This window comes from Phaseolus vulgaris, chromosome 11 (assembly GCF_000499845.2).
Source record: "Phaseolus vulgaris cultivar G19833 chromosome 11, P. vulgaris v2.0, whole genome shotgun sequence".
Classification (NCBI taxonomy): Eukaryota; Viridiplantae; Streptophyta; class Magnoliopsida; order Fabales; family Fabaceae; genus Phaseolus; species Phaseolus vulgaris.
In genome coordinates this window covers 5698339-5715789 of record NC_023749.2, presented here as the reverse complement: position 1 = coordinate 5715789, position 17451 = coordinate 5698339, and the positions used below count along the sequence as shown (strand labels likewise).

The following is a 17451-nucleotide window of genomic DNA, read 5'->3' as shown; positions in this document are numbered from 1 at the left end:
TATATATACAGCATCAAATATATAAACAAATAAATAAAAGATAAAAAAAATATTAAAATATTACAAATAATCTTAATATAAATGAGGAAATTAATATATTTTTTCCTTAATTTGAATACTATTACATTTAAAGATAGAATAGAGTTATATAAAGAACCTTGTTTACATAAAGGCTAGCATTTATAAAGAACAAATATTTCACACAGAAGCCCAAAAGAAACCTAATTGCATATTTACATTAAATGAAACATACAGAAGTGAAACCAATGCGCTATAAGCTGACCTTGTTTTATTGATAAAATATTTCCAGTAACTTTTTTTATTTATAAAAAAACATGATAAATGCTAGTTTGCAAGGCTCAAAGAAGTACAGATGAAACATTTAATTCCAGTTATTGCTAAAATATTGATTTGCATGACTAAATTCGTTGTTAGTATGCGAAGGCAAAATCATTAATAAATTATAAGTTTCCTTAAAATTAAGCTGTACATAACATTATTAATTGGTACAAAATTGGGTATATACCAGCTGTTAACGGTGTGCCTGACAATGTTGATTTCACTGACTGAAAACTATGTGATCAACAAACATTGCGGATTTGCGATTTGCAGGTGACTGACTGTGAGGTCACTTAGTCACCAACTTCTTACTAGTCCAGGCGCCCAACTTTTCCAATCCAACCTTCCAATAGACTTGTTTCTTAAGCTGACCATGTCTTTGAATTCAAAAACCTTCTTCAGGTAATTGTTCCCTTGTTTAGCTGGTTCAGGTTCAGTTTCCTCTACAGATATCTTCTCTTCTTTTTCTTCTCGGGCGGCTACAGCAGCTTGAGGGAAGCATTCATCCCGAGTATCTGTCTCAATAATAATGCTTCCAAGAGAGTCAACCACCTCACTCATTTTTGGGCGAGACTTTGGCTGTTTCATGAGGCACTTGTTTGCTAGGATTGCAATTTTATGAGCTGATTTGATGCAGTATTGTCCCTTAAGTCGAGGGTCTACAATATGATGGAACTTCCTAGGATCAGAAACATAAGGTCTAACCCACTCTAAAAGCTTTTGTTCAGTTTTAGGTAGGTTTCTCTCTACAGCTCTCCTCCCAGTGATAAGCTCGTAAAGAACTACACCAAAGCTCCACACATCACTCTTAGCAGTTAGCTTACCAGTCTGAACATACTCTGGTGCAGCATAACCTATGGTACCAACAACCTTTGCAAAGAAATAAGTCATTTATTTTGCATAGCAGCAAAATATCAGGATCAAAAACAAATATTCAGACTTCAGATCATCATTGGATTTTCATAAATTGGACTTGTTCACATAGAAAAATGGTAAAATATAGTTTAATTTGCTGAAAATAAGAAGCCAGAAGACACATTGATCTGATTTAATAATGCAAATCTTTTAATTTCCAAACAATGTTATGTATAGTTGTAGAATATAATGAATTTTCCCCAGAGTACAGACAAATTCTTACAGCTGTTGAAACATAGCCAGACCCTTCTGAAGGTCCTTGCCTAGCCAGTCCAAAATCAGAAAGCTTTGCATTGAAGTTCTCATCCAGCAGGATGTTGGACGCCTTAAAATCCCGAAATATTAGCTGCACCAGTAATAGTGGCAATAATCAATAGTGTGTTTCAACAAAAGTTCTCTATGGTTTTTAGCAGATGTAAAATGCTGTAAAAGATATCTATCCACACTACAAACCATCCACAAACATAAAAAATAATTAAGTCGTGCCAAAATCTGGTGGGGCTTGTAAACCACTGTTAATGCTAAAAATGCCAAAGATGAATGTCCAAGTCATAAAACTCTTCAATCTTCACAACTCTTCTATATTTCTACTTCACTCTAAATCCTAAACAAAAGAAAAAAGAAATCAATTCTCAACATTTGCTTCACTAACAAAAATTTCATATAAAAGAGCACTTAAAAAGTCATTAATTGCACGAATCCAGATCAACGATTTCCTGCTCAGTTTGGTTGTTCATTTGGTACACCCATATGCAAATCTGCCCACCTAATAATTCTAATTTCCCTCGTGTTACATTCTCTTTTACTTCTAAATAATCCTCATCTCTCAAACTTGATTCCACACCAAAACTAAACCCATTGGTATGAAGCAACATGCATTCACTTTACCAATCCATGACAAAAATTCTATACCAAGTATCATATTCCTTAAAAGATATCCATCCATCCGCCACATATATACCACTTCAATGTTATCCAAAATGAATGAATTCAGTAAAATCAATAAACACAGCCAACATCAAGTACGCAATTTTTCCAATTTAACCACAAAGACCCACATGTTCGTTTTGAAAGAAAATCACACAAATGACGACACGACAAAGCAAAGTCACAATCCATCACACTTAGAGTACCTGAAAATCCATTTCTTCATGAAGATAAGCCAAACCCCGAGCCGCATCTTGCGCAATTCTCAACCTGGTCCCCCAAGGCAGCACCGTGGAAGGGACTCGCGCCAAGAGATGCTCCTCCAGGCTCTTATTCGGCATAAACTCGTAAACCAGAAGCCTCTGAATCCCTCTTTCATCGTCCTCAGCACAGTACCCTACCAACCGCACCAGATTAGGATGCTTCACCACTCCCAACAAATTCACCTCGTTGATCCACTCCTTGTGGCCCTGCTGCCCGTTGCGGTTCAGCTGCTTGATCGCCACCTCCTTTTCCTCCACCACGCCGCGGTACACGGACCCGAACCCCCCCTCGCCTACGAGGAGGGCGCGGCTGAACCCGCGCGTGGCGCACTTCAGCGCTGAGAAGGGGAAGAGGCGCAGGTCGTTGGCACGGCGCTGGACCAGGAAGTGATGGAAGTCCACCGTGTCGGAGAATTCCGTGGAGTCGGAGTCGAAGTTGGAGCGGCTGCGCGTGTCCATGAGACTGAGCGAACGCGCCCACGACACGCGCGAAGTGGAACAGCGCGAACTCGGTGCCGCTGCCACGCAATCGTCGTCGTCAACGTTGGAGAAGTAGAAGCACTTCATTTGCAGAAACCAATGAACAAACCCAAAATCATTCCAATTCGCTCTCTCTTCCGTTTCAACGTTTCATTGTTTTCAGACTCAGAATGATGAAGTGAAACATGAAGAAGATCAAGACTAATACTACTAATAGGGATAAAATTAAATGTTTTTTTCCTCTATCATTTAATGTTTTATTACTCTATCATTCAATTTTACTTAATTTATTATGCCAATTGCATCAATATAAAAACTGTCACAAATGCCTCATTAAATATATTTATTAATTATATTGTCATATTTAATGTATTAGTTTAAAAAAAACTGACAAATATTCAGTTCAGTGTAGAAGAAGCGTTTTAAAAAAACCGAAACTTTCCATTAGTTTGAAATGATAAATACCTAAATATATTTTAACCTAATAAATTGTAATTACAGTCCGGCTAAAATTGGATTTAGATTATTTAAAGATCTCAAGTTCTATAAATGAAAATTATATAGCTCAAAAGAAAGTAAACAAAATTTTGTAAAAAATTATTCACAATTCCTTTGATGATCTGTTTTGTTTTTTTATTTGTGATTTTTAAATTTCAAAATAGATATCTACTTTTTCCAATTATACTCCTAATTTAATTGATATAAAGTAAGAAACTTATATGTATATAATGAAACAGAAAAATTAAAATATGTATAATAGATAAACATTTAAAAATAAAAAAGTTAAATGGTTGTCTTGATTTTGGTAAAAAAAAGAAGTTTAAAACGACTATTTCTACAAAGTAACGTAATTAACAAGACTAGTAAAAATGCTTTTTCTCAGACTGAACTTATGACATTGTACATATTATTCAAAGAGTCAAATTCTTCTGTTAAGTCAAGCTAGTTTATTCAAAAGTAATAAATATTTATATTGAAAAATAATAAAACCTTTGTACACCTAACATTGTGGAAATATAATTTAATATGTTTTTTTAAAGAGAAAGATGAATTATGTGTTATTATTTTATCATGAGTGATGAAATAAAATATATAGATTAAATTATGTTATTGAAATATTTTATATCTTAGTTATTAAGAAATGTAGTTGTTAATTGGTAATACTATATTTATGGATCATAGTGATATGATAGTGGAGATTTTAAGTTTAATTTTATTTTATTAAATTAACTTATAAGTGAGTTTGCATTCATTTATATTATATGAAATATCATAATTTTTAATTGATTAAGATTTCCAACATTATTTCTAAAAAAATTGTACAAATAACTATATATGCAAATAACTATATTGTACAAAGGGAAGTTATTCTATCAATTTGCATTAGAGGAATTTAGCTTATTTGTAAAGAAAGAATCGGGAGGGGAGAGGGGGAAAACAATTTTTTTACTCAAATCCATTCAATTTTTACTCATTTTCTCTACATTCAAACAATACAATTTTTCACTCTCTTTCTCCTCATATCTCTCCATTTTCATTCCCACACTCTCCCAAATAAAGCCTAAGTTATTTCTAAAGTGGAAGGATAATATTGGCTTTGTGGTAGAATGAGAAAGAAAATAAAATTACAACAAAAGGAAAGTATATTATAATAGAACGTGTAGTTTTTGTATTTGTTTTCTTTCATTCCTTAGGACCAAGTCTTTAAAGTTATTTACTGAAAATTTCCCCCCACTTTCATACCTTTTCTTACATCTCCATATTAATGATAAAAAGTCAGTTTAAAACCTTTTTAAATAATTTTAAATAATATCAGTTGCACCTTGCACCCCCTACATTTCTTCCAGTTATAACACTTCCATTTTCTTCAATCATGACGTTTGAGAGAACAATTTCATCTTTTGAACGTGTGTGAGAGGATTAACGAGAAAATTTGTTGTATTTGATGTTCCCCAATTTGAAGATAATTTGTTTTTAATTTTATACTCTATTTTTACACCTCACTAATATATATATTTTTATTTTGTGACTCTAAAAAAAGTAAAGGAACGAAAACACAACCACAACACTAAAAAAGTAATACAAAGGGTATCTCATCCCTAGTCACCACAAACCATTATCACTTGTAAATAAAGAATAAGACATCACACTCTCTACCATACTTAAAATAATATTATAAAAATTAAAAAAAATATGAAAATGCAATAAATATATGGAAGTGCGGGGGAAATTTGTCTACTTTAATATATATTAAATTTAAATTATAAGATTGTAAATGCATGTTTTTTCAATATTTAAATTCATAATTTTTAACCTGTGCTTAATCTTCCAAAACTTGGTTATTTCAAGTCTTTAATCATATTTTAATGAGGTGAATAATGCTTCATAAAATTGTAGACAAGAACAAAGAATTTATAAAATTAAGACTAAAGGTTTAGTTTTATAAAGTTATACCAACATTAATTTACAGACAAAATTTAAATTCCGATACTGTCGAAATAAATTCTATTAAACGAATAGAATTTATATTACATGTGCTCATAATTTTTAATTTAATGGTGTTAGTTATTGTCGCGATATTAAATAATATATACCAAAACTATAATTAGAAAAATCATAAAGTTAGAGTATTTATAGGAGGAAATCTTCTCTTTATTAAAGTTCCAACAACTATGAGATGTTTTTGATAAAGTACACTATCAACTATAATACATAAAATAATAATTGTAGATATTTATTTACTCATAAATCATTATACATTGCTGCTTTATTGTAATTATTTAAAAATTTATATGACTTATAAAAAAATTATTATTTATTTTCTCCTTTGCATGTTTCCGGAACATGGAACAAAAGAGTTAGAATTTTATGGTTACCGTTGATCATTGTGGCTGCTGTTCATGCGATGCCATTGGTGTGCGACTTGGGAGCCGCCGAATCAGAATTCATCATCGCATTCACCGGCCACCATTGTGGGGCCCATTTCATGGAGTAGCTGAAACCAAAGTGTGCTGTGAAATTTTGCACACATTTTGCTTTTCTTTTTGGACAGTCTTCTCTTATCTATTAAGTCCTTCAAATCACATCATCATTTCTTCAAATATTACCTAGTCTACTATTTCCACTATTTTATCCTTAAAAAAATATCTAAAAAGTTTTTTAAAAGTAAAGAAAATATTATTTTTTTTCAGTAATATTTATCGGTTGAACAATTGAATCTTCTCCTTTGATTGCTTTCGTTCTCTTTCTTCCGTTGTTTAGATTTTCTGTTTTCGATCGGGAAAACAATACAAAAGATTCTCTAACGTTCAAGTAAGTGTTCGGTATTCTTAAAAAAAACTAAAAGTATTTTTTAAAAAGTAAAGAAAATAAATTTGTTTTTGTTTCTTTTGAGAAAGTAGTATTCATCTGTTCAACAATTGAATATCCTTCTTCGATCGCTCTCGTCCTCCTTCATCAGTCGTTCGGGCTTTCAGTTCTCAATCAAGAAGACAATGTAAGAGGTTCTCTGACTCTCAAGTAAATGTTCGGTATTCGTATACAATAAATGTTATAATAATGACTTAACTCTGTTTTGGTTGTAACATTTATTTATAGGATCTGATGGACCATTTCATGATTGAACCTTTCTTAAGACGTATGTTGCAATTACTACTTATATTACCGAATTTCTATATCATTTAATTACCATTAATACACACTTTAATAAATATACTTAACCTTGTGTCATTCAATCGATACCGACTAACAACACATGTTCTGGAAGACACAAAAGCATATGCTAACAAATAAGTATTTTTTATTCAAATAAAAAATATAAATACAATTACCGAATTGACTTTTCAAAGGAAAATAGAAAAGTGCAAGACTACCATGGTCACAAAGTAATATAAAAATATAAGCCGCCATGAAGTAGGCAAAAGTCTTAATACCTTGTTCTACTAAAAAAAAAATTCATGGAGCACAATTGCACATTCCAGTATTTATTTAGTAAAAGTTAATGATATTATGTTTGGTTTCATGATGTAGGGACAGAAGGTCATTATATAAAAAATGAAGGTAATTAAGTGTGATTAGCATTGACGCCAATATAATTATGGACATGACTTAAACTTCAAGTGTACTTTTGCTTAATCATCATCACTATAAATAAGACAGAGTGATGCTAATTGATAACTACGCATGCAAGGTTGTGTTGTTTTTTCTTAAGTACAATTCCTTCTTTCATATAATAAATTATGCTCATTGTGTCAAATGTTTCATGTTTGTATAAATTCTTACTCTGAAGTTTCCTAATGTTATAGTTTTTAGGATTAAATATGTGTTTTGTATTATACCTATTGGATTAAGAAAATTATTCTAATGAGTTCTTATTCGATTTTTTCACCTAACGAACAGAGTCTCATTATATTATGATATTATAACATGATGAATAAACATAAAATATTTTAACATCTTAGTATAAATAAGAGATTTGTTTATCACTTAAAAAAACAACAATGACTCATTTCAATAGTTTCTTTATTACAAATATTCGTAAGATCTAGAGTTTAGACTAAAATTAATAATTTTACGTAAAAGTAGAGAAAAAAAAACATATTTAACCTAATTTTTATGTATTTTAAAAGGTAAAATTTTTAGATTGTTTAGTTTATTTTTTTAAATAATTTATGTATCTAATATATTTTTTAAGTGGATAAAAAAGGTTTTAGGATTCCCACGTGAAATAAAGCTTTTCTTTAAGTTTTTTTGGATAGTTGAAACTCCTACTGTTTATTATGAGATTTTCTTGTTGATCTGTATGAATATATATATATATATATATATATATGTGTGTATTGCATGAGTGGGTTGTGGTGATGGATACTTGATTTTCATAGTATTTGATAGGTATTAGGTTCTGTAGATTGTTTTCAGGGAATTTAGGGTTTCATTGTCTGGGCATTGTTGAAGGCCCAAATCTAACTGCTATTCGGAAATGGACTCTTTCTTCCTACACCTCCATACCTTCTTGTGCCACCCTCATACTAAATATGAAAATACCATTTTACCTTTTTTTTTCACCCCTTGGATTTGAAATAATAAACCTATGGATTATGTAATCCGGATAAATTCTGGATTACATAATCCGGAAGTTAATTTCATATTTAGAAAAGACTTTTGGGATTATGTAATCTGAAAGCTAATAACACATCTGAAAAAAGACTTTCGGATTACATAATCCAGAAGCTAATCTTATGTATAGAAAAGACTTCTGGATTATGTAATCCGGAAGCTAATCACAAAAGACTTCCGGATTACATAATCCGGAAGCTAATTTTGAATCTAGAAAAAGACTTCTGGATTATGTAATCCGGAATATTAAAAAGGGTATTTTTGGAATAAGAAAAATTTATGGGGGTGGCACAAGAAGGTATGGAGGTGCAGGAAGAAGCAGCCTCGGAAATGATAAAAGTAAATTTATAGTTTGATTCTTTCAGGCCCAACAAACATAATTTCAAAAAAAAAAAAACTAGATTCTCTCTAGATGCTTTTTTTTAAGTCTTGAAAAATAATGTTTCATTCATAAGTGTTTAAAAGACTCCATAAAAGAATTTAAAAATGTCTTAAAATTATAATTTTCTAATTGATATTATTTCGTTGTTCCTTCATCACTGACTTCTTCTTTGCTAGATATTTCTTATGTGTTGATTAACATATTTAAAATACTTTCTTTTAATTTTTATATACTTATAACTCGTTTCTCTTTTAGTTGCACGTTACTGGTTTACTTTAAAAATTATAAAAATATTACAAATCCGTTTTATTATTATATACATCTAAAACAATGTATATATACATTTATATTCCTATTTTATTTTTAATTATATTTTAAAATTATAAATAACTATATCAATATATAAAATAAATTCTCCAATTTGGTATGTATATTATAAATAACTATCTTATATCGTATTTATGGTTTGGGTACCATTAACGTTGGTCTATGATTAACAAAGAGGTTTGTTATTGGTTACAGGTTGTGAGTTAGATTTTGGTATATTGAAAGGTAAGTTTTGATTTTTGTTTTATCTCTTGTGGTGGGTTTTGAACCGGTTTTACAAATACCGAACATGTTGGCAGGCAGGTAAGGGTACTTTAGGTATTGAAGAAGGTTCTTTTTGGCATGGTGTTGTGGGTCTGGTTATGGGTGAGAGATTTTGATTTGTATTGTGATTTGTAACCGTGTTTTTAGTCTTTTGGTTGTAGTAGGGTTATTTTATGTGTATTGTTTAGACTAAAGACTGGTTGTATGAACTCGGATAGGGTAGTACAAGGTGTCTTTTGGTGTGGTTTGTCATTCCTTTCATTTGAGGTTTGGTTTGTAGGTTTGTATAGCCTAAAAGATAGGTGTTGAATAGGTTGACTTTGGTTATTTTGTGTATAAGGATTGAGACATCCCTGAAATGTCTCATTTTATTTTATTCATTATTTGTTGATAAAAAATGTATATTTTAATTTTTATTTAATCCTTAATTATATTTTGAAAAAAAATAGAAGGATGATAGATTTATTAAATTATTTTTAGAAACCTACTAGATTTCAATAATTAAATTATCTTAAAGAACTTTTACAACTTAATATTTATAAGATAAGGATGATAGATTTATTAAGTTTTTTAGTTTAGTCTATATACTAATTGTAATTGGATTATCTTAAAAAATGTCGAGGAATTAGCATATTTAATGGATTGCAATCAAATTAGTCATATTTAAGTTAAAGGAAAATAAATTAAAAAAGTCACGCAGTTTAAAAATACTAATATTTAACCGTCTCAAGTTCATGCCTCAGTCAAATTATATATTTTAATCAATTAGAAATATGAATACTAATTATAATATTATTAATATATAAAATAAAATGTTTAAATCGGTTTGAGGTTGGAGGCTGTGAATTATTTCAAATGTAGAGGACTACGCATAAGATTGAGAAACGATTTATACCATAGTTGGGAGGACGAATAATTTGAAATTATTTATTATAATTATCTTAATATAATCAGAAAATTGAATATTTTTAATAACATGATGTGATACTCACTTTTAAAAATACGAAATATAAAAAGAATAATCTTAAATAATAAAAAAATAATGAAAGAATAAAAATAACACATCTAAACTACAAGAAGGACAAATACACTACTATAAAAAGACAAAAAAAAAAAATCGATAAAAATGAAAGAGAATAAACAAGAGGGACAGAATCTACAAATTACTGACCTAGAGCCCCAAAAATACACAGACGAGATAAATAATGTAATTATAATTTATCCATTAATATTGACTGGGTTAAAAATTTATAAATTTAAATTCACTCTACTCTGAATTCTTTCCGCTGCCATTAACGAGGAACACTTTAAAGAAAAAAGAAAAATTTAAATTAATTTTCACTTCCTATCTATATACTACGGACACGGATATTGATACAATACTGATACGGATATGGAGATACGTGAAATCTCTAAAATGTAGGAAACGGGAACACAAATCTATATGTTATATAATTATGAATTATATAAATTGACAATACAGATTTATGTGCACAAATATGTTTCAGATTATTTTTTGAAACCGAAAGATGTTTTTCATAACTGGTTCATAAATATTTATTTCTTATTTTTATAATCATAATAACAATTTATACAATAAAATTTGAATTTTAAGAAAATTAATGTATTTTTCCTTTTTAAAATTGTGTTATAACCGTACTAGAATTGTTAGAAACCTAATAAATACTTTTTGAATTGGACATTTGTGCCGGTGTCATATGAGTGTCGGTATTCAAGTTTCATAGGTTCTATAACTTGGTGAATATATATGTAATTTTGATTTTTATAGATTTTAATTATAATTGTATTATAATAATAGTCTAAAACTAAATAATATTAGTTCACTATTAATATTTATAAGTGATTATAATATTAATTTATTATTTATATAGAAAAACCAATAATAAGATTAATATTGAATCTTTCATGCGTATTACTTTATTACATACGTCAACAGTTTCTATTAATAATTAAATTGTATATTAATAGGGAATTAAATTTACTTCATTTTAAAGATAATAGTATGTGTGATAAAATAATTCATATTTCTTTTAACTAAATTGACATAATATTTTAACCACACACAAATCTCATATACAAAATAAGTAATTATATTTTATTTAAAATGAATTTTGTTTCACTTTCTACTTTTTCATCTCTGAATCCAGTGAGCATTAGAGAGTAAGTAAATAGGTATGAAAGTTGTTGGAAAGGCGAAGTAGGGTGTTGGATGGCATTTAAGAATCAACCCCACCCATGTGCTTCTCCTACCTATCATCTCACCCACTCACTCCACTCCTTCCATCAAATTAACTTCATTCTTATTCAAACTACTCAAATTCAACTAACTATGAAAAAACTCAAATGGTTTATGGAAATACTCTACTTTAAAAAGTTAACAAACACTTGGTATCATCATTCCATATGGGCAGAGGAGTGGAGCACATGCCTTCTTTAATTCAAATTCATATCCACAATGTCACCCATACCTCAACAATTTCCTCCACTCACCCCTTCAATTTAACTAATTCAAACCTTTCATTTATTATTTTCCAACAACTTCTTAGTTAAAGTATTTTTTGTGCTGTGGATATTCACATCGATTAAAGATTAGAATTTTTTTTGTGTATAAGTAAGTGTAAACTTCATTTCATTAAACTGATTTTATATAAATAAATGTAAACCTTTCCTCATTAAACCAATTTTATGAGATTTAATTAGGCTAACTCTAGTACACTTCTTAATATTTTCCTTTTCAAATGAATTCCGGAAGATAATGATGGAGAGAAATTGACAGAAAAAAAAATTAGATTGAAATAAGAATATATAACAAATTAGCTGCGGGCTACCATTTTGATTAAAGCCACTTCAGCAATATTCCCTACACTCTCTCTCATGTTACACCATTTGGTCTACCATACAAATTCAAGACACAACATCACGCACCCCAATACGAACTAAAAACAAACATCTACCCACAATTAAAAACTTGTCACTCACTATTTCACTCACCAACGTTGTCACCATCAATCCAGTTAAAAAGATTATGATAAAAAATATATATTTAATTATGTCATTGATGTTGATTCTAGGGTTTCAGACTCGGAAATTTTTGCCGGTGAAAGTTTGACCGAACTGCCAATGCGGTGGAGCGATGTTCCACGAGGTGGAGGTGCGGCTGTCGCTGCTCGTCACGCGAAACGACAGCGCCTGACCCACCAAAACCGCGTTTGACTGCCAGTTCTGACCCCAGTTTCGGCTCATTGGCATCCACCCGGTTCGAGACCCCTTCACGTAGATGCGCACGATATCCCCCGCACCCGCCACGTTGCTAACGAGCACCAGGTTGAAGTAACGGAATCCGTTGACGGTGAACCTTATCCCTCCGTGCTTTCTGCATGGCACCCTGCGTAAATACCAACCAATCCACTCATTATTATCTAACTAACACTCTTAATAAAATTTCTACTTCAGTATAATACTTTATAAAGCAAGGTTAAGTAGATATAATCAAATAGGGATCCACATAATTAAGGTGCTACTTTTTTTCTTACGCCTCGCAGTAACAGCACCGAAAGTGACTTGAAAGTAACAATAAATAGAAAAAACAGCAATGAAATTAAGGAACAGACTAAAATGGTTAAGTGGTTGAGTGACAGAAATCCCAAAATTAGAGGCAGAAAGACCAACGAAGAACCTACCCCACCTCTTCTCTACTGAATCAGACACAGGCCATGCCGAAAACTGTGAAAAGCACAATGTCACAAACAAATCACGCTCACATCATTGACTTCAGTTATGAACCATTTGGGAAATGGACTAACCAGTAACTACCTAGGGAAGTTAACAGCTACCTTACTTTCTTTTCCTTTCACCGTGACCATTCTAGAGACTCATTACCAGTTTTTGTGACTGCTGCTTAAACAATAAGTCAATAACCGTACTTTAAACCTCCAAAGGGAAACAAAAACAAAAACCCATAAATCACAAATGAGAAAAAATTATAAAAAACAAAAGAAACAAAGCTAAAAATATAATCTTTTTACTTTAAGGATGGATATATGAAAAGGAAAAGTGAAGGGTAGGTGACGAACCGGCGAAAGGCAACAGGGACAATTCCGGCGCGGTATTCGGCAATTTTAAGGAACATGGGCATGGCGAGGTCGAAGTGAGGACGAGGAGGGTTGCACCAGCCGCCATTGTCGTTTGGAAGAGCGTAGTTGGGAGGGCAAAAGTTTGTTGCGGTGATGAAGATGGAAGGGCTTCCGGAGTGACACCACTGTCTGTCGTTTGCGCACTTGATCTCAAAGCACGCGCCGCAGCTAAGGCCATTGTTGAAAAGCGCTGTGCTCAATGCCGCCGTGTTCACACCGTAGCCTTGGCTGTAGAGGTTCCCATACCCACACGCTCCCCCTAAACAAAGTACAACGTGGAAAAGAAAATGCTGTTGGTTAGGAACATTAAGCTATGTTGTTACATTTTCAAAGTACTAGGTTTGTGTCGAGTTAGTTACTAACCCATGGTGCCGGAAGCATCGGATCCTCCGTAGAAGGTAGCGTGAGCACTTTCCCATGCACCGCCAGAGTAAATCCCTGGAATTCGTGCTTCAACCATCCATGTTAAGGAGATAACGAAGGCAATGCAGAGAAAAATGTTTGGCACTGCCATTTTTCTTCTTTTTTTTCCCTGTAAGTTGAAAATAGTTATGAGAGGCGATTGGTCCGGGAGAGAGGGGAGTACTTAAGGAGCAGAGCGGCACTGGGTAGTGACATGGAACATGTTCCAGTGCAGGGGCAGTTTTTGGAATTTTGTTAACTTTTTCTATCATTATTAAATTAATTGTAACTTTTACTTCAACGCGTATACACCACCTTCCAATTGTATTCAGACAAATTGAATTACGTGTGGGGTCCAGAACTACGTAGAGATATGAAAATTTTGTAGAGCAGATTAAAACTGAGAAGGTTAAAAGGCGAAAGAGTGAGTAACGGGGGAGGAAAACGACAGAAGTTGGGATTGAGAATCCAACGTGTGGGGCGGGTCCTTTCTTTCATTTCTAGTTCCGTAATCATCGCTCCTTAGATACCGCTCCCAATTCACTTTAACTGTATCTTAGTGCCTCACATTCTATAACCCTTTTTCTTTCCTCTCTCGAGCCACACCCACCAAAACCACTACCACTGTTACCAATGCCATCAACCTTCTGCATTTTAATTTTCCTTCTCTAGTTTTTTTTACCGACACTCAACTTCCTTAATAAAAAAAACACTACTGTTTTCTCTTGTGCTGCATGTACGAGAGATGAATGAGTAAATAGATAAAACGATGGCATTTAACTTTTGGCAAAAGAAGTTGGAAATGGGAAAAGCGAATTAGCTGCATCGGATGCTCCAAACATGAAAAGATGAATGAAGATCTATGACCAGCTTCGGTTGTCTTCTTTGCGGGGTTATGATTCATCACTCCAGGACTTGTGCGAACCTTCTCATTTTTTGTCAAAATGTACCAAACAGCTCACATGGAAAAGAGGGAATTTTGGATTCTGGGCCAAACGAGTAAATTCGAAGTAAGCCTCAAGTTAAATAAACCGAAAAAGCTCCACTTTGTCATGGTCATGCTCATGGAGTCCACGAAAAATCGCATCCCCAACAACGCAAACAGTGAAGCATCCATATCATGAACACACCATCCTTAGGTTAACTAATATGCTTCATGTACTTTTTCAGTACCTAAAATATAATTTATCATTACGATTATGAGAGTTCACTTTATAATTTAAGAGTAACTATTTACCTTATTTATAACTGAGCTCAGCTATCAAGTAATTTTAATAATAGAACACTAAAAAAAGAAGAACATGGTCTATACCCCATTTAATCTTTATATAAACATGAGTTAAAATATCTTAATTCTCTCATAAACTAAATTTATTTTATTATTTATTTATTCACTTACTTTGGAGTTATTTTGTAAGTTTTACCACTCATAGAATAATTAAGAATAGTTTATTTTATTGGAGATCTCACATCGATTAGGACTATAGACGAGAATATTTCATTGTATATAAGTGGGTGCAAACCTCACCTCATAAAATCGGTTTTATAGGATTGAGTTAGGCTTAGAGTCCGCTTTGTAATATGATATCAGAGTCATTCCGAACTTATCCTAACAAGTGTTTGTTGAACTTATCAGACTATCCGCTATTGGACCGTTATCGGATCACCCATAATATTATTGGGTATGAAGTCAAGACCAATTGGGTCGGGCTAAGTAGACAACATGTTTTTAGTGGGTGAGCTTAATCATTGTGTCTCTTTATTATTTCTATTTAAAGATATCATTGTACTTGTAATTGGTGTGCAACAGGACAAAATAAAAACCTAATAGTTGTCCGTGTGGATGTAGGTTGTAGTTGTCGACCGAACCACGTTAAATTATGTGTTGTTTATTTTCTGCAGTTGATTTATGATTATGTGTGTTGTTTCCGCGTGCGTTTTTTTCATCAAATATGTTATCCAACGCACGAGCTGTCAGTCTCAGTGCGAGCTGTTATCTCCGCTTTGTAATACATTTTCTACCGAAATAAGTTAATTAGATTATATATGCATGGTAGCTAAAGGTGTTTGACATACATACGTATAAGAGAGTACATGTGTCTATATAGAGTGTTGTTCCATACTAAAATAAGACACTAGAATGAAACCTAGCAATAAGCTTAAAATATAAGTCCTTTTTTTAATGACGTCATTAGCGTTAATAAATGATTAGTATGGTTGAGTAATGAGCCCTTGTGGGGAGAAAAGGGTTGGAGTTTTGTGTTTTGAATGGGGCCAGCATTGTTGTTAGTTTGAAACCTAAATTTGGGGGCCATGATGAAGGAGGAAGCAGGGGCTAAAATAAAAAGTGCATAAATGCAAGGAAGCATAATGAGGTTGCGTCATGTGGAAATATGATTATGAGAGGCAATTGAAGGTGAGAAAATAAAAAAGGAGAGATTGCGTGGTGGGCATGGCAAGAAGGGGTCCTAGTCCTACACCTACTCCTACCTTTCGTCCCTCCAAGGCACCCTAATGCCATGTGCTTCCCACACGGGTCGGGTCAAGAGAAGACACAAAACAAACATCATAATCCACGCAACCTCTTCATTTATTAATGTGAATGCAAATAGGCAAAGTAGGATTTTCTTCTTCTTTTTTATACATTTTTAGAAACAAAAACATCTTCCTTTTATCATTCGTCCCTACATACCCAACCTTCTTATAAAGCCTACGTAATGCTCAACAAAATTAAATCTAGATAGATGTCAAATTTTTTATTTTAAAAATATATTTTTTATAGAAAATAAAATAATAATTAATTAACAAAGTGTTATATAATATTTCCACACCGTAATCCATTATTTTGAACAAAATTATGAATGTTTAATGTTAGACATAATATAAATTTTTAAATCCCTATTGTTAATTTTAAAATTTAAACTTTCACTTTCTACTTTCTATTCGGTGTTGAAACTGGTTAAACTTCTATATTGATAATTCTCCTTCGTAATTAATTGAATCACGTGACTTTTAACAAGTTTTAGTAATATTAAAAAATTAACTTTAAATTTAACTCAATCTTACAAAATAAGTGTAAGGTAAGATTTGTACTTATTTATATACTATATTTTTAGTTAATGTGAGATTTTGCAAAGATAAACTTTAAATGACTTTGATATCATATTAAAAGACTTTAAGTCGAATTTAACCTTACAAAACCAGCAGATTTGTAATCACTTATATACTATGAATTGACTTTATTTTTAATTAATGTGAGATATTGAAGAAGTAATTTTATTCCTGTATAATTTTCTTGCCAATCTTTATCTTTTAGTTTTATATTAAAAATGGTATTTAAAATCATTATTTTCCGTATACATAGTAAATAGCTATGTCACCTTTTACTTTTACTTATAAATTATTTTTCTAATTACTTTAGGATGAAAGATAGTTTCAAACTTGCTTTTATTCAATTTGTAAAATTGGTTTTGAGATTTAGTTATTCTAGATTTGAACGATATTGGAGAGGTAAAAGAAGAGTTCATGTTTATGTTCATATACATTATATAAACTTTACTTTAAAAAAATTATTGTATTATATATTACATTATAACTATAAAATTTTGCACTAATTAAAATATTATTGTGTATAATTGAATATTTTTTTTTTACTTTGTTGTTAAAGTAAAGACAGACCATCAAAATGAGAACAAAATAAATGGAAGTTAACTAATGTTTTAAACTTTTTTTTTAAATTCAATTATCTAAAATGTCACTACAACAAATTGATTAAATATCAACTAATTTAAAGATAAAAAAATAATTAGTTAGATTTTGACTAAATTAGAACTATTTTATGAATAAAAAAATTATTGATATAAAAAATAATTTATATTATTAA

At 31.4% G+C, this 17451-nt stretch overlaps 2 protein-coding genes across 2 annotated transcripts; both read right to left on the bottom strand.

The window, feature by feature from the left end:
- Positions 1-453: 453 nt before the first annotated feature.
- LOC137823707 (serine/threonine-protein kinase PCRK1) lies at positions 454-3256 on the bottom strand. The gene is made up of 3 exons (XM_068628941.1): positions 2388-3256; positions 1478-1600; positions 454-1209 (listed from the first exon to the last, which is right to left on the bottom strand). The coding sequence occupies exons 1-3, from the start codon at positions 3009-3011 to the stop codon at positions 637-639; spliced, it is 1320 nt and encodes a 439-aa protein (XP_068485042.1). The 5' UTR covers positions 3012-3256; the 3' UTR covers positions 454-636.
- An 8551-nt stretch (positions 3257-11807) lies between these two features.
- Positions 11808-14674, bottom strand: LOC137810976 (expansin-A6-like). The gene is made up of 3 exons (XM_068612501.1): positions 13530-14674; positions 13107-13425; positions 11808-12418 (listed from the first exon to the last, which is right to left on the bottom strand). Exons 1-3 carry the CDS (start codon positions 13678-13680, stop codon positions 12109-12111), a joined length of 780 nt encoding a protein of 259 aa, XP_068468602.1. The 5' UTR covers positions 13681-14674; the 3' UTR covers positions 11808-12108.
- Between the last annotated feature and the right edge of the window lie 2777 nt (positions 14675-17451).

Excerpts from the sequence above, each read along its gene's own strand:
- LOC137823707 (XM_068628941.1), bottom strand. The coding sequence starts at position 3,011 with ATGAAGTGCTTCTACTTCTCCAACGTTGACGACGACGATTGCGTGGCA. Across the intron at positions 1,601-2,387 it reads ATGAAGAAATGGATTTTCAG|CTAATATTTCGGGATTTTAA; the intron begins GTACTCTAAGTG and ends TTACTGGTGCAG. Across the intron at positions 1,210-1,477 it reads CTGGCTATGTTTCAACAGCT|GTTGTTGGTACCATAGGTTA; the intron begins GTAAGAATTTGT and ends TTCTTTGCAAAG.
- LOC137810976 (XM_068612501.1), bottom strand. The coding sequence starts at position 13,680 with ATGGCAGTGCCAAACATTTTTCTCTGCATTGCCTTCGTTATCTCCTTA. Across the intron at positions 13,426-13,529 it reads CGATGCTTCCGGCACCATGG|GGGGAGCGTGTGGGTATGGG; the intron begins GTTAGTAACTAA and ends TACTTTGTTTAG. Across the intron at positions 12,419-13,106 it reads GTCCCTGTTGCCTTTCGCCG|GGTGCCATGCAGAAAGCACG; the intron begins GTTCGTCACCTA and ends GTATTTACGCAG.